Source organism: Thalassophryne amazonica, chromosome 17 (genome assembly GCF_902500255.1).
Source record: "Thalassophryne amazonica chromosome 17, fThaAma1.1, whole genome shotgun sequence".
NCBI classification, from domain to species: Eukaryota; Metazoa; Chordata; class Actinopteri; order Batrachoidiformes; family Batrachoididae; genus Thalassophryne; species Thalassophryne amazonica.
In genome coordinates this window covers 7,061,313-7,084,042 of record NC_047119.1, presented here as the reverse complement: position 1 = coordinate 7,084,042, position 22,730 = coordinate 7,061,313, and the positions used below count along the sequence as shown (strand labels likewise).

General features: G+C 40.3%; 1 protein-coding gene across 6 annotated transcripts in view; it reads left to right on the top strand.

The window, feature by feature from the left end:
• The window catches only part of mast4 (microtubule associated serine/threonine kinase family member 4), a 191,759-nt gene that overhangs the window by 109,124 nt on the left and 59,905 nt on the right, over positions 1–22,730 (top strand). For all 6 annotated transcript variants that reach the window (XM_034192490.1, XM_034192492.1, XM_034192494.1 and 3 more), the window contains one exon: positions 2,919–2,950. In XM_034192490.1, the coding sequence (XP_034048381.1) occupies positions 2,919–2,950 (32 nt within the window). The remainder of the gene's footprint in view (positions 1–2,918; positions 2,951–22,730) is intronic.

The following is a 22,730-nucleotide window of genomic DNA, read 5'->3' as shown; positions in this document are numbered from 1 at the left end:
ACTGGGCCAATAAGTGGAATTAATAATGGCATAAATGTCAGTGAAAATGTATCAATTTCCATCCTTACTAATATACTATACATGTCTGCCACCTTGTGGATGCTTAGTGGTGGTGTGCTGTGGCCTTCACGGCAGTTAACATGTTTATTGCGACTGATATTACTGCGACTGATGAGCTTTAATTTTAAAAAGATTCTTTCTTTTAATGAGGTAAACATGCACACGTTTACCTCCGTAGGGACCTTCTCTGTGCTACCAGGTCCTTCTAGTGATATCTTTGCCTATTCAGTGGCGACAAGAAGCAGTTTGCTTTGAGTGTTTTTTCACCAGTGAGGATGTTTACATTCTAAATGAAGTTCTGTGTGAAGAAAGAATTTGGCTCTAAAACTGAAAATTTGTTTTTAGAAATTCTTCAAATCGTTAGTGAAAATACACCTTGATTCATGTGGGCGAACTGTTTTGCTGTTAGAAATGGGTTTACCAAAATCTTACCAAAGTCTTTGGGTCACAGCATAGTGTAATATATGGTAGAAAAATATTAGATCAGTATGTAGTAAAAGTCCAAAATGAAAAATATGTAATCTCACATATTAAATTAAATTTCTGCATTTTCTATATTTGGGAGCTGTAGGTCGTAATTATCAAAATTAAAAATAATTAAAAAATGTACTGAAATTTACAATACATGAAATTTTCACTCTGAAATACCTGATAAAAAATATTGAACCTTTTCAGGATGTTCTAATTTTTGAGATGTACCTGTACTACTTTGCATTTTTGTAGAGTCACCAGTGGCCAAAAGACACACACTCATATCCATGACTGATCATAATCATAATCAACAACTTTATTAATCCCACAAAGGGCAATTTCATTTGAGCAGTGCGTTTAAGAAAAAACAAAAAACAAAACATAATATATAACAACAATAAAACTGATGTTCTCTTTTATTCCAGGAAATAACTCAGGAGAAGGATTCATGATCATTTTGAAATAGTGAGACTAATATACAGTCACTTTTGTCAAACGAAGCAAACAAACGTGTGCTAATAAATGGATGTTTTGTGCAGTGAAAGGCAAAGATTCACTTAACATTCCTGACGTTATGGCTCCCAAACTGTGGAATCCAGTGCATCTATGATCTGTGGACTCCGTTGAAACTTTGAAAGTGAAGCTCAAGAGGCTCACTTTTAATTAGTTTTAATTTCTGTATTTCTATTTTTATTTAATTATCGTTGTAAAGCACTGTGTGATTTTATCTTGAAAGGTGCTATACAAACAAACCTCACTTACTTAAAGTCCGTTTGCACTTTCTTTACATTTAAAATTACCATATTTGTAAAACAGTATCACTTTCCAAAGTCAATTGGATGTATTTTATCTTCATATAACCCCTTATGAAGAAAATGTCAGTTATTCAAGTTACTTTTGCTGATTTATTAGAACAAATATGACGAAAAGTTGGTCAGGATTCTCCGGTGTGTCAGGGACCTCTGGGATGTTGCTGTCCTTAATGTAGACACCATACATTGATATGTTTCAACAGCTTTATCTTAGTGCCTGTAACCTCAGCACTAAGCACTTGTGCTGTGTGAGGATAGTTTTAAGTGGTTTTGATGGTAGAGCGATTGGTACCAGATGGGGTGGTTTGAGTATCTCAGAAACTGCTTGTCTCTCGGGATTTTGACGCACAGCTGTTTGTATAATTTAGAGAGAATGGTGCCAAAAACTAAGCATCTTGTGAGCAGACCTTCTGTCACTAAAAAAAAAAAAGAAAAAAAAAAAGCTTTAGCCATTCTCCTGTGTCCTCTCTCACACACGGACTGGTTCAGGAGGACCGTAGCTTAGGCAGCTGGACGTTATAAGAAAGCAGTGAGGCAGAACATTTCTGTTTATACAACATGTAGCAATGCCAGGTTCCACTCCGGTGAGCTCATAAAAAGATGATGATTTCCCCCTCAAACATCCAAAAACAAACCCAGACGGTTGATAAATAGGAATGTCGTTCGCGCTGATGACGTTGTTTCTGCTTCAGATAACAGATGTGATCAGTAGGACCATGTGAATCTATACCTCCTGGGATCAGGAGTATTTGAATCATGAGAACATGTTTCCTTGGCACAGTGTGATAACATTTGACCAACAGTTAATTGCTCTGATTTACCGGAGTGTTTTTTCTGATGTGTGTCGCTCTGGCTGCTGTCCAGCCAATTTCAAGCAGGGAAACGCACCGTGCAACCAAATGCACATCATCTCCAGATGTGATCGCATGGCACAGGGATAAGCTGGGGAGCAGTTGTGAATCCATATGTTGTCTTTTAAGCTTTTCCTCTGTTCTTTTGTTTGTTTGTTTTTGTTGTTTTTTTTAAGGGGTGGGGGGGCTTTCATTGTCTCTGATGCTGCCGTCAATTTGTTTTTGTTTTTATGTGGCTGTAAAGTTGCTGCTCCTGCTACAAAATAATGAAGTGTCAGTATTTTTTAGTAGGACTTCAATTCTGCATTGACGTTCTCTTTCTTTGTTCCGATCTTCAGAGTTTTGTTGTTGTTATTTTTATGGTCTATGGTCCACACTATTATTTTCAAATTGAATGAATGTTTCTGCTTTTTATGCATAATCAATACGTTCAGGTCTGCGTCATCAGATTTGGTATGTCGGCAACGTTCTGGAAGCTGGCAGTAGTTTTACCTCCATAGGTTTTCGTAGAAATTGCACAGTAGTTTGCTGTGATTGTAGCGCCGTAATATCACATTATTAAAATTAATAATGGTTCTGCATGGGGTCTCATGCAGTTTCATCAAGATAAAAGATTGAAAAGACTTTATGGTGTTTAGGGTATTTATAGTACTGTTGGGTGAATAGCTGAACTTTCTTCTTTTTTTTGTCTTTTTTACTTACACAAATTCTCTTTCATTTACAGAAAGAGCTGAGTCTACCGAGAAGAGGCAGTTTGTAAGTACATGAATGCCACAGCTCTATCTGGAGGCCTTGTCTTATTATGTCTCATTTACACAAATGCTGTATGCTGCATCATAACATCCTATTGTCACATTTCTTATGAAGTTGTTTTTTTTTTTTTTTGTAATGCATGGTGGAGAGGTTGTGCTCTTTACTCCTAATAAAACAGTCCTGGGTTCAAGACCACCCGTGTTCCAATTTCCATGTACATCTGAAATTGTGTCAAGATGGGCATCCGGCATAAAACTTGAGACAAATCACTGTGTGAATCTATAAGTAATCTCCTGAGGTGATCTCGAGCAAAAAAACCCCCATAGCAACCAAAAGAGAACCAACCAACCAATCTCAGCATTACACTGATAATGGTGGTCATACAATCATAAAAACATGCTGAAAGATTAGAATTTCAAGGTAACTATAAGCAGTCAATAGTTGGTGTTAATACCAACATGTTACTAGGAATATTTTTCCAAAAGATCACAAAACTCACTGTTTGGATCGAATTACAGTTATAAGTCATGGATCAGATCATTTTTCAACTTGGCAAGAGGAGACGGACATATCTTTGCTTTCCGAGTGGTGTGCAGAGTTTGTGTAGAGTACCTTCATTTCTGTGGTCTATCACAACATTATGCCTAAATTTATTGCAGGTAAAGTGTTATGTGTCGGACGCAGCTCGGAGAACCGACCAGCGTTTGAAGGACCCAGTATGAAATAAGCAGAGCACGGTACAAAGGCTAACTGAATTTAATACATAACAGTGATAATATAATAACAAAAGGTGCGGCCTGGCGTGGTGCGCTCCCAGCAGCGCTAACGGTCCGGAGCCAGAAGCTGTTTCGGACCCAAGGACCCCGCCGACACCCCCCAGGTGGCCGCAACAACCGAGTCTGTGAAAGAAGGAACCATTATGTGAGTCCACACTCTACACACAGAACACTTAAAGGTGTACAAACAGCAAACACTTCCTGGCTTGATTACTGATCAGCTTCCCAACCTGCAGGCATGGAACAATCAGTTCACAAAACTCCACTGCAGTGAAAGCTGATACATGACTAACAACAGCTCAATACAATAAGGTGTGAGGGACACCACATTTACTGACTGTATAACTGTTAGTCACAAAATCTAACGTACCTCAGGAAGTGTGCTGACGAGCGTGAAACCTCACCCCCTCCTCTTTCACAGACTGTGCATCAAACCTGGACGTTCTCAGCATCCGCTGCTGATGAGATGGCTCCCAAGACGACGATCTCACCCGTCTGGTCACAAGGTCGAGTCTCTGGCAAATACACACTGTGCACTCCAGTCTTAAATGCCAACATGTTCCAATCCATCCAGATGCACCACAGCTGTGAGTCCTGACGAGTCGCAGGTGATCAGGGTGAGGTCCTGACAGCCTCAGCAACACAGCCACTCAGTCCCAAACGCACGCCACCTGGGAGGAAAACCAAAAGACAGAAACAAACCGGCAGCCAGGCCCCCCCAGCCATATAACATAAAGTATTTACAGTACCAATCAAACTTTTTGAGTGGTCGTGTATTTTGATGGAATTCCATAGCAAATAGTGACTTTACTCTGTGAGATCTTGCAGATGATATGAAATTAGGACGCACGTGTGCAATGCTCCAAGCTTTGAGCTTGGAACTTCTACTTTACACTAGGAAAAATACGTTTAAAAAAAGTGATGATAAAACATCCCTTAGGGCCCCTTCACGCACAGTGCGAATTTGGTCAGTTTGTGCATAAAGTGCACATGAAGCAGGAATCGTGTGCAAAATGTATAAAATTGTAGCTGCCTCATACACCTGTTGCTACAACTATTTGTGGACACCAGCGCCTGAAAGACAGAGTGTGCTACGCTGTGTGAACCCATCGATCCCTCTTGCGACAGGTGTCGGCCAAATTCCAGGTGACTCACACGAACATCTAACACCGCTCGCGTGGCACTTAGAAAATGTGTGGCCACTCGCACTGTTAACTTGACAGCAGACAATCATTGTCGTGCTGGCAGTGAAATTTGTCTAAGTGCCCCACGATTGTGGCTTTGGTCTGTGCGCTGAACTGACAGGAGGTGTGGCTGCCGACAGAAGCAGCTGTGGAGATCTGTCGATCTGGACATCCCAGCAGGACAACACGTATTGTGTTTGGATGGACATGAACTAACAACTGCCCACTGTGATGCACATGTCTGCTTGCTGTCATCATGTGGACATAAATAAAACATATATTGCTTGACAATGGGCTGCAGCGAGTGAGCACGTACAGGCCCATTGACAGGCTGCCCAAGGTTGAAACGGACCATCAGATCATAATGCACAGCGGGCGATCTGACTGTTACACCACCTACGTGAGCTCTATTCCACGTGACGTGGTGTCAGGCCTGCGGCGCGGCGTCCACAAGACACGCGTGTCGGGCAGAAGATGTGCACAGCCGGCTGGATCCCCCCGGGCCAGTAGATGTGGACAAGAGAAGAGTGAACCGCTTCATCATTCATGTCATTTCATGACTGTACATCTGTGACGATGGGGTCATCTACAGAGGAACAGACGGATCATATTTGTATTGTCCGTTTGATAAGAGGTATTCAGTAAAATGCGGTGTTTTTATACGGTGTGCGTTTTTTTTTTAAAATACATCTTTGCCCTTCCTGATATGTGGCAGTTTCCTGCAGCTTTTACAGGACAGTGATTGTAGTGGTAAAGTTTCTGACTGGCAGTCAGAGCTTTTTGCACGGGTTCGATTCCTGTGGGTGGCATGTAATTTTTTTTATTTTTATTTTCACAGCAGCTGCGTGATGTGTAACCACATTGCGCAGCTGCTGTGAAAAGCTGCACAGTGTTTATCTAAAAATGGCGGTTCAGTCAGGCGCAGTGTTGGCGCATTGCTATTGGTGTTGGCTGGCTCTTGGTAAGAATGTAGTGAGTTTTAAGGTCAAATGACACTTATAGAGATTACCAAACTATAAATCTTTTATGTGTGTGTGCCAAATACTCGTCCCTGATATCCCTAACCCTTACTTAAAAAAATGTATTTTGGTCTTTGCCAGTGGATGGCAAGATTACAGCTTTTAAAGATGACTTTATGTTGACAGATGCTTTTATCCTTAACAACTTTCCATCATATCGATACCAGGGACTTTCATGCAGGGTGCTGACTTGTGAATTTGGAGCAGTTTCCTGACACAAGAAATCCCGATAAAATGAAACCTTTGAGATGTGAGAGCAAAGGAACTTTCTGGGACATCTGTTTTGGTTTATTTTGGCAGTTTTTGTGGCAGGAAAGATGTCTTTTTGACATGTTATTGCTGTATTTGTGATTTAAAAGAAGCTCTGTTACTGTCTGACGGCACTGAGGTCACTAAATTCATGAGTTTATATTTAGGGCACTAAAGCCTCTGGTGACCTTGGTCACCATAGTTATGGTGTTTGAACATGACAAAGTTTGTTATTGCTTCCTCTTCATTCAGTTTATTTAAACAGAAATTTAATCTGGTGAGGCCCAAGAAATATGTTATGTTTAATTTTTGTGATATATCAGTTCCTCTTTCTCTTTCTTAGCATTATTATTATTATTATTTATTATTATTATTATTATTAAACTGTAATGTGAATTTTAAGTACCCATGTTTTTAAAACAGTCAGATTTTGGGGTAAAATGTTTGTCACAGAAGTCGGAGCTGACCAAAGAATGAAGCTGATGTTGGAAAATAAGAACTGAATTGAATCAGTCATAGGTTCTAATAATGACACTCAGCCTTGGGGTGCCACAATCTACATGTAGTCCTCTCTAATAGCCAGAAGGCCATCGACTGTGACATACAGTCAGCATTCTAGTCCTTTAGGATAATATAGTTGTCAGCAATGATTACATTTTGGGACAATGGTACAATTGTAGTTCTTTTCCGACATCAGTTGTTGGATTTTCGATTAGGTCACATGTGAAGGCATTTTCAACATGAGCCATTCTGGTTGAGTAATTTCTGGAGCCTATTTATACTTTGACTTTAATAGCTGGAAGTCTTTTGCTGAGTCCATTTCAGTAACAGAAAAACAATAATTTGCATGTGTTGACAGCACAAACTACACACTCAGTGGGTTTGCAATCAACTATTCTTTGTGTTTTTGTATTTTTATGTAATTTTTGTTCTTTTTCATCAGTGGTACTCACGTTGTTGCAGTTTCATCGTAAAATGCCCAAAGGATTGTGCTACCCACTGCATCTGCTGCTCTGTCATGCAAAATGATCCTGAAGTGAGATTGTTTACTGTAGATGCTCTTACATAATCTTTTTTTTTTTTTTTTGAAAAAATATTTTATTGAACATCACGATCTGTGACTTCTTTGAATTGTTGCTGGTGGCTTTTAGATGTTTATTTCTTTTAATTCATGAGGTAGAGATTATTTTTCACTGAGTTTAAAGAGCATAATTTTAGAAATTATAATATACAAAGCCTGAATTTTTTTATGTCCTAAATGCAGTGGTTGGCACAGCTAACCAAAATGTTAGCTTTGATAACCATTAATCCAGTAACTAAAAAGTTATCTTTTATGACGTTAAACCGATAAACTGCTAAAAAAAAATTATCTTTATTACCGATAACCGATAACTTTTAGTATTGATTCGGATGCGGCCACATCAGATTACACTTCTCGGCTTCTGACAAACCAGTTTCACTTTCCACTGCTGGATAAATTCAAGGATCACAAACACATAAGAAGGCATGAAAAATGAATGAATAAAAATATAAAACCCCAAACACTGTCATCATCTTTCAAAAGCAGTATAACACAGTATTAGAAGTACGAACTAAAAAGCTGCTGCTTTTTTCACACGCTTTGAACCCTGAGGCTTAAACAACCAAAATACGTCCATTAATGCATTGATTGGCAGAGTAAAATACACGTAGTAAATATAAATTCTTACCTGTCAGTTTCAGTGGGATTCATCTGAATAAATAATTCAGAGTCCCTTTTTTTTAAAATCCGAAACAATGGCTAAACATGAAGAAAAGTCCCTCCCTCTGTACTAGGGATGGGTATCGAGAACCGGTTCCTTTCGGGTATCGTTAAGAAATGGTTCAATCCACCGACATCAATAACCTTTTTACTTAACGATTCCCTTATCGGTTCTTCAGAGTGGCAGTGTTTTTGGGGGTGTCAGGAAAATTATATTTTCTCTACATTGATTACAGATCCTGTAGTGGGTCTGTAATCAACTTTTCTGAAGCGCGGCATTGCTTTGAACCTTGAACCAGTCGAAGCAGTGATTCGCAGATCGAAACAGTGCTGCGATCATTGCTTTGTTGATTAATTTTTTTTCTTTTGCTTTCCCCCGCTAAAACCTTAAAGAGCATATGGCTGTGAGTATTATTTACCTTTTTTATGTTAAACCGACCTGTTATGGTCTTCTGAAACAGTTAATAGATGTATTATATAACAAAAACGGGACCGATGCTAACACGTTAGCATGTGTATGGCATTTTCAATGTTAAGTTAGCATTAAGCAGTTGCAGCTGTCAAGCATTTGTTGTCGTAAAAGTCAAATGTATTACAAATTGTAATTTTTTAATTTATTTTTGTTTATATATTATTAATAATAGCAAGCACAACAATAATAGTAATAATAACTAATCTAATGATTATATACAATTTTAGAGAAAGCGATAAAAAATAGAAACAATATGAAACCAACTAACAATGAACATAAATAAATACATACATACAGAAATACGTGTTTCCTGTGAACACCTAGTGGCTCTTACACCTCCACTTCATCTCTGTTTTATTTAAGTTTAATGACAGTTTGTTTTGGTCAAACCATATTTTCAATGTGTTAATTTCTTCAGTGATTTCCTCCAGAACTATCTGTCAAGCTAGAAAACTGCTGCATCCTAGTAAGAGCAGAATACTACTGGAATGAATTTGAATAAGGAAAGTTGTTTTTTTCTCACCTAAATGGATGCTGCACTCACTGCAGTTTATCGTCTAGAATAGTCCCAGATTGCATTTCAGAGCTTCAAACATTTTCGTGCAGGTGGTGTTGGGGGGTAATTTTGGGTTTCAGCTTTTTTGTTTTTCACCACTTTCATCCCCGAATATGTGAAATCGTGAATCACTTTTGTGCAGATTAAAATTACTAACTGGGACTCCTGTCTTGTTGCGAGAAAGAAACGAGAATCGTCCTCCGTTCTGTTCTCACAGCTCCAAACGCTGCGCGGCTCTCTGCCGAGTCAAGTTAGAACAATAGAGTCCAGTCGGAATTAATAACTTCAGAGCGAAACACAGTTTTTTTTTTTTATGTCCAGAGATCAAGGATACAGTGACCAATTTCATATTTATTTACTTTAAGACTCAATGAAATACATAGAAAACCTTTAAAGCCTACTTTTAGTACAAAATTCACAAGAGGTATCGATAAGGGAATCGATAAGGAATCGGATCGATAAGCAGAATCGATAATGGCATCAATATCAATAAAATCTTATCAATACCCATCCCTACTCTGTACACACAGCTGCACTGTGAGAGCTCCTCTCACCCACCGAGTCTTGGCGAAATTACAGCCACAAAGAAATAAAATAATGTGAAAATTAGTCCATTTTTATGTTGAGCGGACTCGCTCACTGTAACGTCCAAAGTGAACCTGAACTACACTACCCACAATGCTCCCTACATCGATTGGCCACTCACGGTTGCACTTAATGATGATGTCATCAGCAAGCGACAGGCAGCCAGTCTGCTACAAACACACAACAGACGGATTAAAATGTTTGATTTTAGGGTTTTCAAACATTTTTGACTGTTAAACTTTGCTCACTTTAATCTTATCGGACTGAAAGTTATCAGAACTAAATTTCTGGGAAGATAATCGGTCCAATGATTGTTTTAAAACTATCTGAAAAACTAATCCGCTAGCAAAAATGTTAGCTTTGATAATTATCTGTTATCGGATTATCTGAACTTTGCCCACCACTGCCTAAATGTTATTTTTTACATGTTAAAGCTCAAGAGGGCAAACACTTTTTCGCACCACTGTGTGTATATGTTTACGCGTGTTTGTGTGTGTGTGTATACATGTGATGGTCACACCAGATACTGACTGGGTTTCTGATCCCCACCCCCCCAATAAAGTAAAACTGCACATTTCACAGTGGCCTTTTGTTGTGGCCAGCCCAAGGCACTTTTGTGTATATAAAAAATGTTTTACATCTTTGAGTTCAATATATATATGTGTGTATGTTTGGTAGTTAAAATCTTTGAAAAACTACATTCACTTAATGAACTCAGAAAACCATGTGGATGCACACAGTAACATATTCAAACTTTGTTGTCTTACAAACAATACATAAGTTGTTTTGGGGAATCCCCACCCCCACCCCCACCCTCAGACAACCTAAATCATAGTTTTTCCCCTCCACCCCCCTTTTACACTGCCTACAGTCATGGTCAGAATTATGGGCAGCCCTGTTTTTGAGTGTGCATTTTACAATATGTTCAAAAATAAAAACAGATATTATACCAATTTTTTGTAATGAATTTTGAACAGAAACATTCATTCATTCATTTTCTCTACCCACTTACACTAATCTAGGTTGACGGGGCAGCTCGAAACTGTTTCAGCAGTCAACATCACTTGTGAACATAATTTTCACAAGGTTTCATGCACACCACAACACCAACCATAACACAATACATAGACAATTATTTGTTGTTAGCGTAGTCCCACAATCCTTTGTGCTTCTCTGACGTCAGTGCAGTGCCGTCTTTGTTATGATAAAAGATTTTTTCCTCATGAAATTTGACCAGTGAAAATAAGATGGATGCATTTTTAATATAAAATTGCAGAAGGGACACAATTTGTTTCATGCCTGTATAGAAGGTTGGACTGCACACCTTGTCCAAATTTTGGCGATAATCCAGTATATTAACATTTCAGCAGCTGCTCCCACTGATGAACACGAGTTTGATTCATGTCTTGTAGTAACAGGTGGATATTGAGGTGCTTGTTGCTGGTAAAGATCTTTATCATTTTTTATTTAAATGATGACCTCAAAAGCTGCTGTTTAGATCACGCAGGTGTTTTTTGTTTTTTTTGTAGCTTTTAACACCATTGAGTCTACACTTCTGTTTCTAACTCCACATAATTATGAATTGTGTACTTATTAATTCAAGGAAGTAAAGAATGTTTGTGGGTGAGGTTGCATGCTCTTGCAGTTTCTCTGTTTTGCCACTAGATGCTGTGCATGAACACTGTCAGACCCATGTGTAAATATACACACATCCTTAAGTCTAAGTGCAAGTTGATAAATTTCACGCTTGGTGTAGAAATGTTTGTACGTGCAGTCGAAGCACTAATCTGTGCATACAAACATTTGATAAATGAGACCCGTGGTTTCTGGTTTCCAAAAAGCAAAACACAACGCGCTGCACAGGAAATTTGTCCCAACACGAATGACAAGAGATGTAATGTGTGTGTGTGTGTGTGTTTATATAAGCATCATCACTTTGCAGCGCAGCATTCATTAAAAATGCCTAAAACATTTGCAGCAGTCTGCAAATACAGTAGTTCCGTAGATAAATGAAGGTTGACAAATTGCTTTAATTATTTTTATTACCCTCATAACTGGAGCAGGGCTCAAAATTAGCTTTTTTTTTTTCTTCACTGTCTTGCACCTGTCCATAATTCTTTCTGTTGTCCCAGACTTTGCCACCATGTCCGAAATTGATTTTTTTAACATACTAAATAGTTAGCTTATAACCTTGTTTCAATAATGTACATCAATTTATTGATGCACTCCAGTCCAGCATGTAAGTTCTGAACACTTTATTTTATTTTAGCACCATATTATTTTTATTTAAACACACATCTTATGTACTTTAGATGTATATAAGTGTTCACAGCTTTTGCCGTGAAGGTCAAACTGAGCTCAGGTGCACCCTGTTTCCACTGATCATGCTTCAGAGGATTCTGCAGCTTAATTGGAGTCCACCTGGGGTAAATTCAGTTGATTGGACATGATTTGGAGAGACACACACCTGTCTACATATAAGGTCCCAGTTGACAGTGCATGTCAGAGCACAAACCAAGCATGAAGTCAAAGGAATTGTCTGTAGACCTCTGAGACAGGATTGTTTTGAGGCACAAATCTGGGGAAGGGTACAGAAATATTTCTGCTGATTTGGAGGTTCCAATGAGCACAGTGGCCTCCATCATCTGTAAATGGAAGAAGTTCAGATCCACCAGGATTCTTCCTAGAGCTGGCTGCCTGTCTAAATTGAGCGATCAGAGGAGAAGGGCCTTAGTCAGGGAGGTGACCAAGAACCCAATGGTCAGTCTGTCAGAGCTCCAGTATTCCACGTTGTAGAGATGAGAATCTTCCAGAAGGACAACTATCTCTGTAGAAATCCAAACGGAAGCCACTCCTTAGTAAAAGGCACATGGCAGCCCACCTGGAGTTTGACAAAAGGCACCTGAAGGACTCTCAGACCAGGAGAAACAAAATTCTCTGGTCTGATGAGACAAAGATTGAACTCTTTGGTGTCGTGTTTGGAGGAAACTAGGCACCATCCCTACAGTGAAGCATGGTGGTGGCAGCATCATGCTGTGGGGATGTTTTTCAGCAGCAGGAACTGGGAGACTAGTCAGGATTGAGGGAAAGATGAATGCAGCAATGTACAGAGACATCCTGGATGAAAACCTGCTCCAGAGTGCTCTTGACCTCAGACTGGGGCGACGGTTCATCTTTCAGCAGGACAATGACCCTAAGCACACAGCCAAGATATCAAAGGAGTGGCTTCAGGACAACTCTGTGAATGTCCTTGAGTGGCCCAGGCAGAGCCCAGACCTGAATTTGGCTGAACATCTCTGGAGAGATCTGAAAATGTCTGTGCACCGACACTCCCCATCCAACCTGATGGAGCTTGAGAGGTGCTGCAAAGAGGAATGGACAAAACTGCCTAAAGATAGGTGCACCAAGCTTGTGGCATCATATTCAACATGACTTGAGGGTGTAATTGCTGCCAAAGGTGCATCAACAAAGTAATGAGCACAGCTGTGAATACTTATGTACATGTGATTACTTAGTTTTTTATTTTTAATTAATTTGCAAAAATGTCATATTAACATTTTTCATGTTGTCATTATGGGGTGTTGTGTGTAGAATTTTGTGAGAAAAAAAATGAATTTTCTCTATTTTGGAATAAGGCTGTAACATAACAAAATGTGAAAAACGTGAAGTGCTGTGAAGACTTCCTGGATGCACTGTATGTGGTCGGTTTATGCCAATAACACCAATTTCAAAATTTGCTTTGGTGTTTTTTGTTTTTTTTTCTACTGTCCCAGAGTTGTCCCAGACATTATGTTGTTATGTCCCAGGAACTATTTTTATGCTTCCTGGGACAATGGAACGTGGTTCATTTCAAGTCTTGGACTGACAATGTAATCTTTGTAATCTTTGTAATCTTAGTGTCTCATCTGGTTCATACACTTGGTAAGATAGATCGTGCAGTCATCTGTACTGCTGAGTTTTAATAGCTGTTGGATTGACTGTACCTTCATGGGCTTATTGCACAGGTTGTTTTAATGCCAAATTTATTTTAATGTGCCGAATTCAAACTTTAATCCTCATTTTGTCCCTTTGGACTACATCCTGCTATTGATTTAGTCATTGATTCATCACAGCTTTTTGGGATGCAGGACCTCCAAAACAATAAGTGCAGATAAACACATGTACCTTGTGATGTTACTGAGTGTAGCTTTTGAAGATTTTAGTCATGCTGGATATTTTTTTTTTCTTTGACTCAATAACAGCTCTCACATGACACCCTCATTTGCAAGTTGACCTACTTCTTGATGTTTTTCTTATTTCTGACCTATAAACATATTACCATAAACCTGTGTGTGTGAGAAGGAGTTAATTTTGCTTTATTGTACCTTTCCTGATGCCTGCTGCGAGGTAGTGGTGCATTATGTTCTTTCAGAGATGACATCATCCTTGCGCTTGTGGTGCCATTGCACTGTACGTTGTGCATCTCCTCAAAACGGCTGTCAAAGTGGCTGCTCGCAGAGCAAATGAAGATGGAATGTATGTTTTTGCATTTGCACAAGTCACCAGTTGTTGGTGGTGGGTTGGGGGGTATAATGAGTTTACATTTGTGCAGGAGCAGGGGGGCGTGTATTAGGGAGGGAAGAAGGGGCATTGTCCTGCCTCCATGCCCTCCGCAGAGAGCTAAAGTCTCATCTGACAGCTTCAAGTTGGGACGTGGAAAGATCAAAACAATAAGCGTTTTCCTCCATTTTAACCCCTCCCTTTTTGTAAGGGGAGAGAAAACCATTCAGTCTCATTGCACTGTGGTGGCTGGCATTCGCTCTTTGTCAGTGTGGGGGGGGGGGGGGGGGGGGGGTGGGGTGGTGGGGGGGGCTGCAGGCAGGCAGTCTGAATGCATATCATGCCCACAATTGAGGAAACAAGCACAGCTCAGCCATGAAAGCCCAGCGGGAGAGGCTGAGAATTCCTGGGCTGACGCTAGAGTGAGTATTTTCCTCCGTTATCCTACCCGGCCAGGGTGACGGCTCCTCTGCAGCTTGTAGCTCCATTTGTCCATCATGTTTGTTGCCGTCTTTCACTGTTGCTTTAAGCTCTGTGCAGTGTTAGCATTAGCAGCAGCAGCATATACAGCAGGAAGTCTAATGTTGAATCCTCCACAGCTAGCACCAGCAGTGGCTCACTTGTTTATGTTTGCGTGTATTCATTCACACATTTGCATGTACGAACCCGTGCATAATATAGACAGATAGCGTTTCATGCAAAGCAGTGTTGCAGCTGCACAACATGCTTTTTTGTTTTTTTGCTAGCGTGACATAGACACGGTGGTAATGCACATACACCCCCCCCCCCCCCCAACCGCATCCTGAATGTTGTAACAGTATTTGAAGCAGTGAATCACTGTTTACCTCTATGCTCTGTGCTTGCAAAGCACATTTTGCTTTTCATCCCAGCCATTTGTCATTTTTGTTATTAGTTTTTTTTTAGGGCACTGTGGCATTTGTCATGATGTCCACCATTTGACACTTTTAAAAAACAGCCAGTGTTTTGGTGGTAGACTGAGTTGACAGATTAATTGGATCAATTAAATCAATACTACAAAAAAAAGTTACATAATTGTAATTGGCTGATTTCTGTGCTCAAACAACAGCCCACTGCAGTCACATCTGGCAAGTTTGTAGACTGTTTTGATTAGAGCCTGACCAATATATCGGCCGGCCGATATTATCATCCGATATAGCCCTTTTCAAAGTACTCACTATCGGCCGAAATTTTGCCGATAGAACGCCAATAATTTCTCATAAATAGAACAATTACTGAAATAATGTTTGTGTCGGCAATGTAAAATGTTGTCCATTGTCCAGTAGATGGAGCTCTGACTCCATTCAACTGAGAGCTGCTTACACCCCTGCTTAAATGTGTTCATCACCTGCCCATGTAGTTCGCCGTCACACTGCACTGATTGGCTGACAAAAGCATACAAGTAAGTTTATAAGGATCTATATCCTTATCCTGAACTTATATCTAAGTTGCAGCAACAAAAGGTACAAGATCAGATGTATCTCACAACTCTTTTTAAGGATATGTATTTGCTAATTTCACAAAGGTTTAATTCTTGATTGCATTTTTTGAATTTGAAAATTCTTCTCTGTTATAAAGTTAATCAATAAGAGGACAAAGCTTCAGCTTTTAGCTCATACCTTTTTTGTTAAGGGTCCAAAAAAGAACATTTTATTCATTTAAAAAAAATAATAGCGGCTGATGTATCGGCTATTGGCAAATCAGCCGATTTATCGATTATCTGCATTTTTTTCATCCAAATATCGTTATCGGCATTGGCCTGAAAAAATCCATATCGGTCGGGCTCTAGTTTTGATAGTGTTGCTTGCTTGTTGGGAATGATCATTTTTGAACATTGGGGAATGTGCAAATGCTGCATGTAGTTGCCTCAGATTTAAATTGTAGCTTTCAGTTCATCTCGTACCTTTGTGAATAAATTGTTGTATTGGGAACCGTTGGAATGACTTTGCTTCAAAAGAGCTGTTACTTGGAGAGACTCTGAAAGCGAGTATCACTTGCATTGTGAGGGAATGTCAGCTATGACATTTTGGCCAAATGGAGCATTTGTCTGGGTATGATCCAGAACGTACAGTGAGGAAAATAAGTATTTGAACACCCTGCGATTTTGCAAGTTCTCCCACTTAGAAATCATGGAGGGGTCTGAAATTTTCATCTTAGGTGCATGTCCACTGTGTGAGAGATAATCTAAAAAAAAAAAAAATCCTGTTTGAACTTGTTACCTGTATAAAAGACACCTGCTCACACACTCAGTCAATCACACTCCAACCTGTCCACCATAGCCAAGACCAAAGAGCTGTCTAAGGACACCAGGGACAAAACTGTAGTCCTGTACAAGGCTGGGATGGACTACAGGACTACAGACAAGCAGCTTGGTAGAAGACAACAACTGTTATGATTATTTATTAGAAAGTGGAAGAAACACAAGATGACTGTCAGTCGCCCTCGGTCTGGGATTCCATGCAAGATCTCACTTTGTGGGGTAAGGATGATTCTGAAAAAGCTCAGAACTACACAGGAGGACCTGGTCAATGACCTGAAGAGAGCTGGGACCACAGTCACAAAGATTACATTAGTAACACATGATGCTGTCATGGTTTAAAATCCTGCAGGGCAGGAAGGTCCCCCTGCTCAAGCCAGCACATGTCCAGGCCCGTTTGAAGTTCACCAGTGACCATCTGGATGATCCAGGGGAGGCATGGGAGAAGGTCATGTGGTCATATCAGACCAGATTAGAGCTTTTTGAAGTCAAGTCCACTTACCATGTTTAGAGGATGAGAACAACCCCAAGAAAACCATCCCAACTGTGAAGCATGGAGGTGGAAACATCATACTCTGGGGTGCTCTTCTGCAAAAGGGGACAGGACAACTGCACCGTATTGAAGGGAGGATGGATGGGGTCATGTATTGTGAGATTTTGGCAAACAACCTCCTTCCCTCAGTAAGAGCATTGAAGATGTGTCATGGCTGGGTCTTCAGGCATGACAGTGGACCCCCAAACACACAGCCAGGGCAACTAAGGAGGGGCTCCGTAAGAAGTATTTCAAGGTCCTGGAGTGGCCTGGCCAGTCTCCAGACCTGAACTCAATAGAAAATCTTTGGAGGGAGCTGAAACTCCAAACCTGAAAGATCTAGAGAAGATCTGTATGGAGGAGTGGACCAAAATCCCTGCTGCAGTATGTGAAAACCTGGTGAAAAACTACAGGAAACATTTGACCTCTGTAATTGCAAACAAAGGCTACTGGACCAAATATTAACATTAATTTCACAGGTTTTAAAATACTTATTGCAGAGGTAACATACAAATAAGTTATTAAAATAATCATACATTGTGATTTCCGGATTATTTATTTATTTATTTATTTTTTAGATTATGTCTCTCACATGGACATGCACCTAAGATGAAAATTTCAGACCCCTCCATGATTTCTAAGTGGGAGAACTTGCAAAATCGCAAGATGTTCAAGTACTTATTTTCCTCACTGTTGATGTCTCAGTGTTGAGGTCCCTAGTGACTGAACAAGGTCAAGGTGATGCTCATGTTTCACCTGGCTGTGGCAGATGGATGGTGGGGAGTGCAAACCGGGTTGTCTTCCTGGGTGTTTCCATCTAGGACCCAATGTAGTTCCATAGTGTGGTGGATGACAGCAGTCGGTGGCACCAATACGAGTCTGTTAGAAAAGTATCAGACCTTATTTTTTTTTTCAAAAACCTGATGGATTTGAATCAGGTGTGCTTGCATGAGCCACATTGAACCTTCGTGTGCATGCCGTGATTTTATGCGTCATTGCCTGTGAGCAGGCTTTGTGTGAGCACTGGTTCTCCCCCCTCGTTGGATTTTCATTGCAAGGAAAGGATCAAATTTTTCCAGAAACTGTGAGAGACAGCCAGGTGGAAACCATTGGGAAGATTCAGACGGCTTTCGGTGACGATCCTTTGGGCATCACACAGATTAAGGAGTGTTACAACCAGTTTAAAGATGGCGCACAATGGCGGAGGCCATCGACAGGCTGAAACGACCAGATCATTTCCAAAGTGAACGCTGTGTTGATCCGGGACGTCGTCTGACTACCAGAGAAATTGCAGAAGAGGTGGACATCAGCACTTTTTCGGCACATTCCACTGTGAAAGAAGATTTTGTAATGAAAGACAGGCGGAGGGTTCGCGCGTCGGGATGGAACCACTAATGGCGCAGAACAAAAAGCACCTCCGTGTTGGAAGTCTCACAGGACATGTTGTGACATGTCCAGCTATTACACAATTTCTTGGATACTCACTCGACTGAAAAGCCACCGAAAGCCGTCTGAATCTTCCGATGGTTTCCACCTGGCTGTCTCTCACAGTTTCTGGAAAATTTGATTCTGGGCTGCTCCAATCGTTCAGACATTTTCCTCGCAATGAAAATCAGACGAGGGGGGTGGACCAGTGCTCACTCAAAGCCTGCTCACAGACGAATGACGCAACCGACAGGCGTGAAAAAAATCACGCATGCGCATGAAGGTTCAAGGTTGGTTCCTGCAAGCACACGTGATTCAAATCCATCGGGTTTGTGAAAAAAAAAAAAATAAGTTTGATACTTTTCTAACAGACCTCGTATATGCTCCCGGACCTGTATTGTATCACATGTATAAAAACAAAACAAAGTAATTGGTATTACGAGTATGTGCCTCAACCATTGGCTGCCTTTAAAAAAAAAAAAAAAAAAGAGGGGAAAATATATCAGTATCTGTAAGCTTCTATCAGTCAACCACTGCAATATTGGACATTAGATGACAGTTGATGATACTGGCTGCAAGGTGATCATTTCTGTTAAAAAAATGGACACATTAACAAGACTATCTGGATATAATCATTAAAACTGATATACATCTTTTCACAGGCAATATTTTGTATAACTTTACAATTCTAACTGTAATACTCTTAAGTGTAATCATCAATATTCCCCAGTACAATCTGCACAGTATAGATTATATGATGTTGTGCAGTTTAGAATTTCCTCAGACTGTTTTCTCATTGTGTGTAAAAAATATTTCGGTGCTTTGTCTCAGTCTCTTATTTGTATGTTGAGATTTAGCAGTCATCTCCAATTTTAAACACCTATTGGCAAAAGCACACAAGTGCCTTGTTTGCTGCTTTTAAAAACATAACTTTGGATCACTTACACCCCATGATGCGGTTGTTTTGATCTGCGTACGTGTAAAGACGTTCTGTCTCCTTTGATAAAAAGCCAGTTTCTTCACTACACTTCATTTAACTTGCAGCCTCACTCCTCGAAGCTTGAGCCCTACTCCCACTAGCCCTTGCAGTCCGTGCAGCCCGCTGCACGCGTTTCACTTTGGAGGTAAGCCTCAGCTCTTCAACCATCATTATCGTTTAAAAAGGCTTGTTGGTGTATGTTTGAGTCAGACTTGTACTCATGCATAATATGTTTTGTTTTTTTGTCTCCTCCTAAAAACATTCGTCCCTGAATTGACATTGAATGCAGAAGAGAACACAGTGCTTCTGTAATGTTGATGTTCCATCTCTTCACCAGTCCATCCCCCTCTACTCTTCTGATGTAGAATTCATGCTATTTTTCATGTGCTAAGTAGGGTTTGTGGAGTTTGCAGTATATAAAAGTGAAGAATGGTCTCAATCTGTGTGACTCTTTGCTGGTTTGTTTTATGAAAAAAAAAGTATTCAGAACTGCCAAAGCCCACTTTTGATTTTTCAGTTACGGTCCTTAGTCTCCCTCACAGAGACATCACTTGCTGCAGCAGGAGCATACACTGAGACAACATACAAAATCAGAATCGAATTTATTGTCAAGTACGTTCGCACATACAAGGAATTTGATCTGGTGCATAAACAATAAGTACAAAAAAAAACACTTCTGTAAGAATCAGATAAGCAAAACTATATTCACTGGTAAATAAATACAAATATAATGTAGTAGAGTGGGATTGTGCAAAAACAGGTGATTGAAGTACAGATGTACAGTACCTTTCAGTGCAGGGATGACCAATCTGTACTTTAGGGTAATGGGGAGTTGGGGGAGGCAGGGTAAGTGGGGGTCTCTGGCATTGTTTTAGTCCAGCTGCGAATGGAAAGAAGCTGATTTTGTGTCTTGAGATTTTTGTCTTGATGGAACTCAGCCACCTGTCAGAGGGGAGGGTGACAAAAAATTTGTGTCCTGGGTGAGAGGGATCGGCCACAATCTTCCTTGCTCACTTCAGGGCCCTGGAGGCATACAGGTCCTGTAGGGATGGCAGACTGCAGTCAATCCCCTTCTCTGCTGCGTGGATGATACACTGCAGTCTGCTCCTGTCCTTGGTAGTGGCAGCAGCATACCAGGCGGTAATGGAAGAGAGCATATGTTGTTCACTGGCAGGGAAGACATGTGACACTCTTTGGAAAAGCAAACTTGCCATCGCAACTGCAACTCTCTCAATATGCCAACCCACTGGGCCGACCAAACCAGAATTAGGTGTATCCACCCCCTGAGATCTGGCCACTTCCAGGTCTTTGCATCTCAGATGTTGGTAATGCTTTTTTGTAGCCAGTATGATATTTGCAAAGTGTTTGATTTGGTTGGCTGTGTTGCTCTTTTGGACATCCTGAGATTTATGGGTTCCCCAAGAGTTTGCTGGACACCATAAGCAGTCTATATGCAGGTGTTGTGCAGATCTGGGGCAGAAGCTTGGACTTTTTCCCCAGTGAATACCAGTGTTTGTCAGACATTTGTTCTCACTCCTGCAGTGTCCAATGCTTACATGTACTATGTGTTGGGTAATGTGGAAAATCAGTGGGTTTGTGTGGAAAGGACCTCGACTTTGTGGCCGATTCTATGATCTTAGTGGAGTTAATAGATCCCTGCTTTGCAGCACTTCAGGAGTAATCTAGGTTCTAGCATCTAGGTTTATTATAGTTTGGGATCAAGACTAAGATCCAGGCATTCAATGACTTCCTGTACTTGGCCAATAGAAGTGTACCTGTATGCAGTGAGAGTGCTGCACATAATAATAATAATAATAATAATAATAATAATAATAATAATAATAATAATAATAATAGCTTAATATCCTGAATCATGATTCTTTTCTGGTTAATTTCTTTTTCTTTTTTGCCTCTTTTTGGCAAAATTCAGCTTCTTTAATAAAAAATAAAGCTCAAAAATAGTTAAATTTTAACAGGTTGGCGGAAAAAACAAAACAAAACAGAAAGCTACATCCCATCACCATTCCAGCAAAATGTCAAGACTTTGGTTGCAGCGACATTGTGCCATTGCTTAGAGCCCTGGACTATTAATGTTGTTTAAAAACGCAAAAATACTTTTATCAGATTACTCAATCCCCAGAATATACGATAGAATACTTGATTACTAAAATGATCGATAGCTGCAGCACTAATTGTATCAGTGTGCTCCACATCAAATGACTGAATCCATGAAGAACTTTGTGTTCTTGTAAGCAATTGTGCTGTAGTAGTAATTTAATAATGAACACAATGGTTATATATCAATGATGATGGCAAAACAACAGCAAAAATCACACCCACTAAAACTGGCAAATTTGATGGAGTTGTTAACGCATTTCACAATGTGCAAAACAAAACAAAAAAAAAAACCTCAAAATTGAATGACTGGCACAATATGATGTGCAGTTGATGGCACTGCAGACTATCTCAAAAGCTTTTGACAATATCAAACACTGTGATGATCACAAAAGTTTTAAAAATGGTTTAACCACAACAGAGATAAAAGCAGACCCAGTAGTGTAGACGTAGGTGGTTTGTACGGCCATTAAATGCTTCACAACAAGATGACATACGTATTTTCCAGAGTATAACTCACAGGGTTTTTTTTTACTATTTTGGAAGGCCCTGCAACTTATACTCCAGTGTGACGTATATATACTGGAAAACAAATCACTGTAGTTATGAATAATAATAATTATACTGACTATTTATATAGGCTGTTCCCAGGAATCAAAAGTGCAAAACAAAATAAACTCTAATAGTAAAAGAGTAAATACCAGTAATAAAACATACTCTGTAACAATGCACAAAAGTCCCAAATTAAAGAGCTGATAAAATAGAAAAAAGGTGTGACTTATATATGTTTTTTCTTCTTCAAGAGGCCTTTTTTAATGGGTGCAACTCAATCATTCATTCATCTTCAACCGCTTATCCGGGATCCGGCCGTGGAGGCAACAGCTCTAGCAGGGGACCCCAGACTTCCCTTTCCTGGGCCACATTGACCACCTCTGACTGGTGGATCTCGAGATTCACACTCGGCTGCGAACTGATCCAGTGAGTGTTGGAGGTCACAGACTGATGAAGCCAACACGACCACATCATCTGCAAAAAGCATTGATGAGACCCTGAGCCCACCAAACTGGAAACCCTCCACCCCCCGACTACGCCTCGATATCCTGTTCATGAACATCACAAACAGGATTGCTGACAGGGTGCATCCCTGGCAGAGGCCAACCTCCACCAGAAATGAGTCTGACTTACTGCCAAGCACCCGAACACAACTCTTGCTTTGTGAGTACAGAGATTGGATGGCCCTGAGAAGGGTCCCCCTCACACCATACTCCCGCAGCACCTCCCACAGTATTTACCGGGGTACCCGATCATACGCCTTCTCCAATTCCACAAAACATAC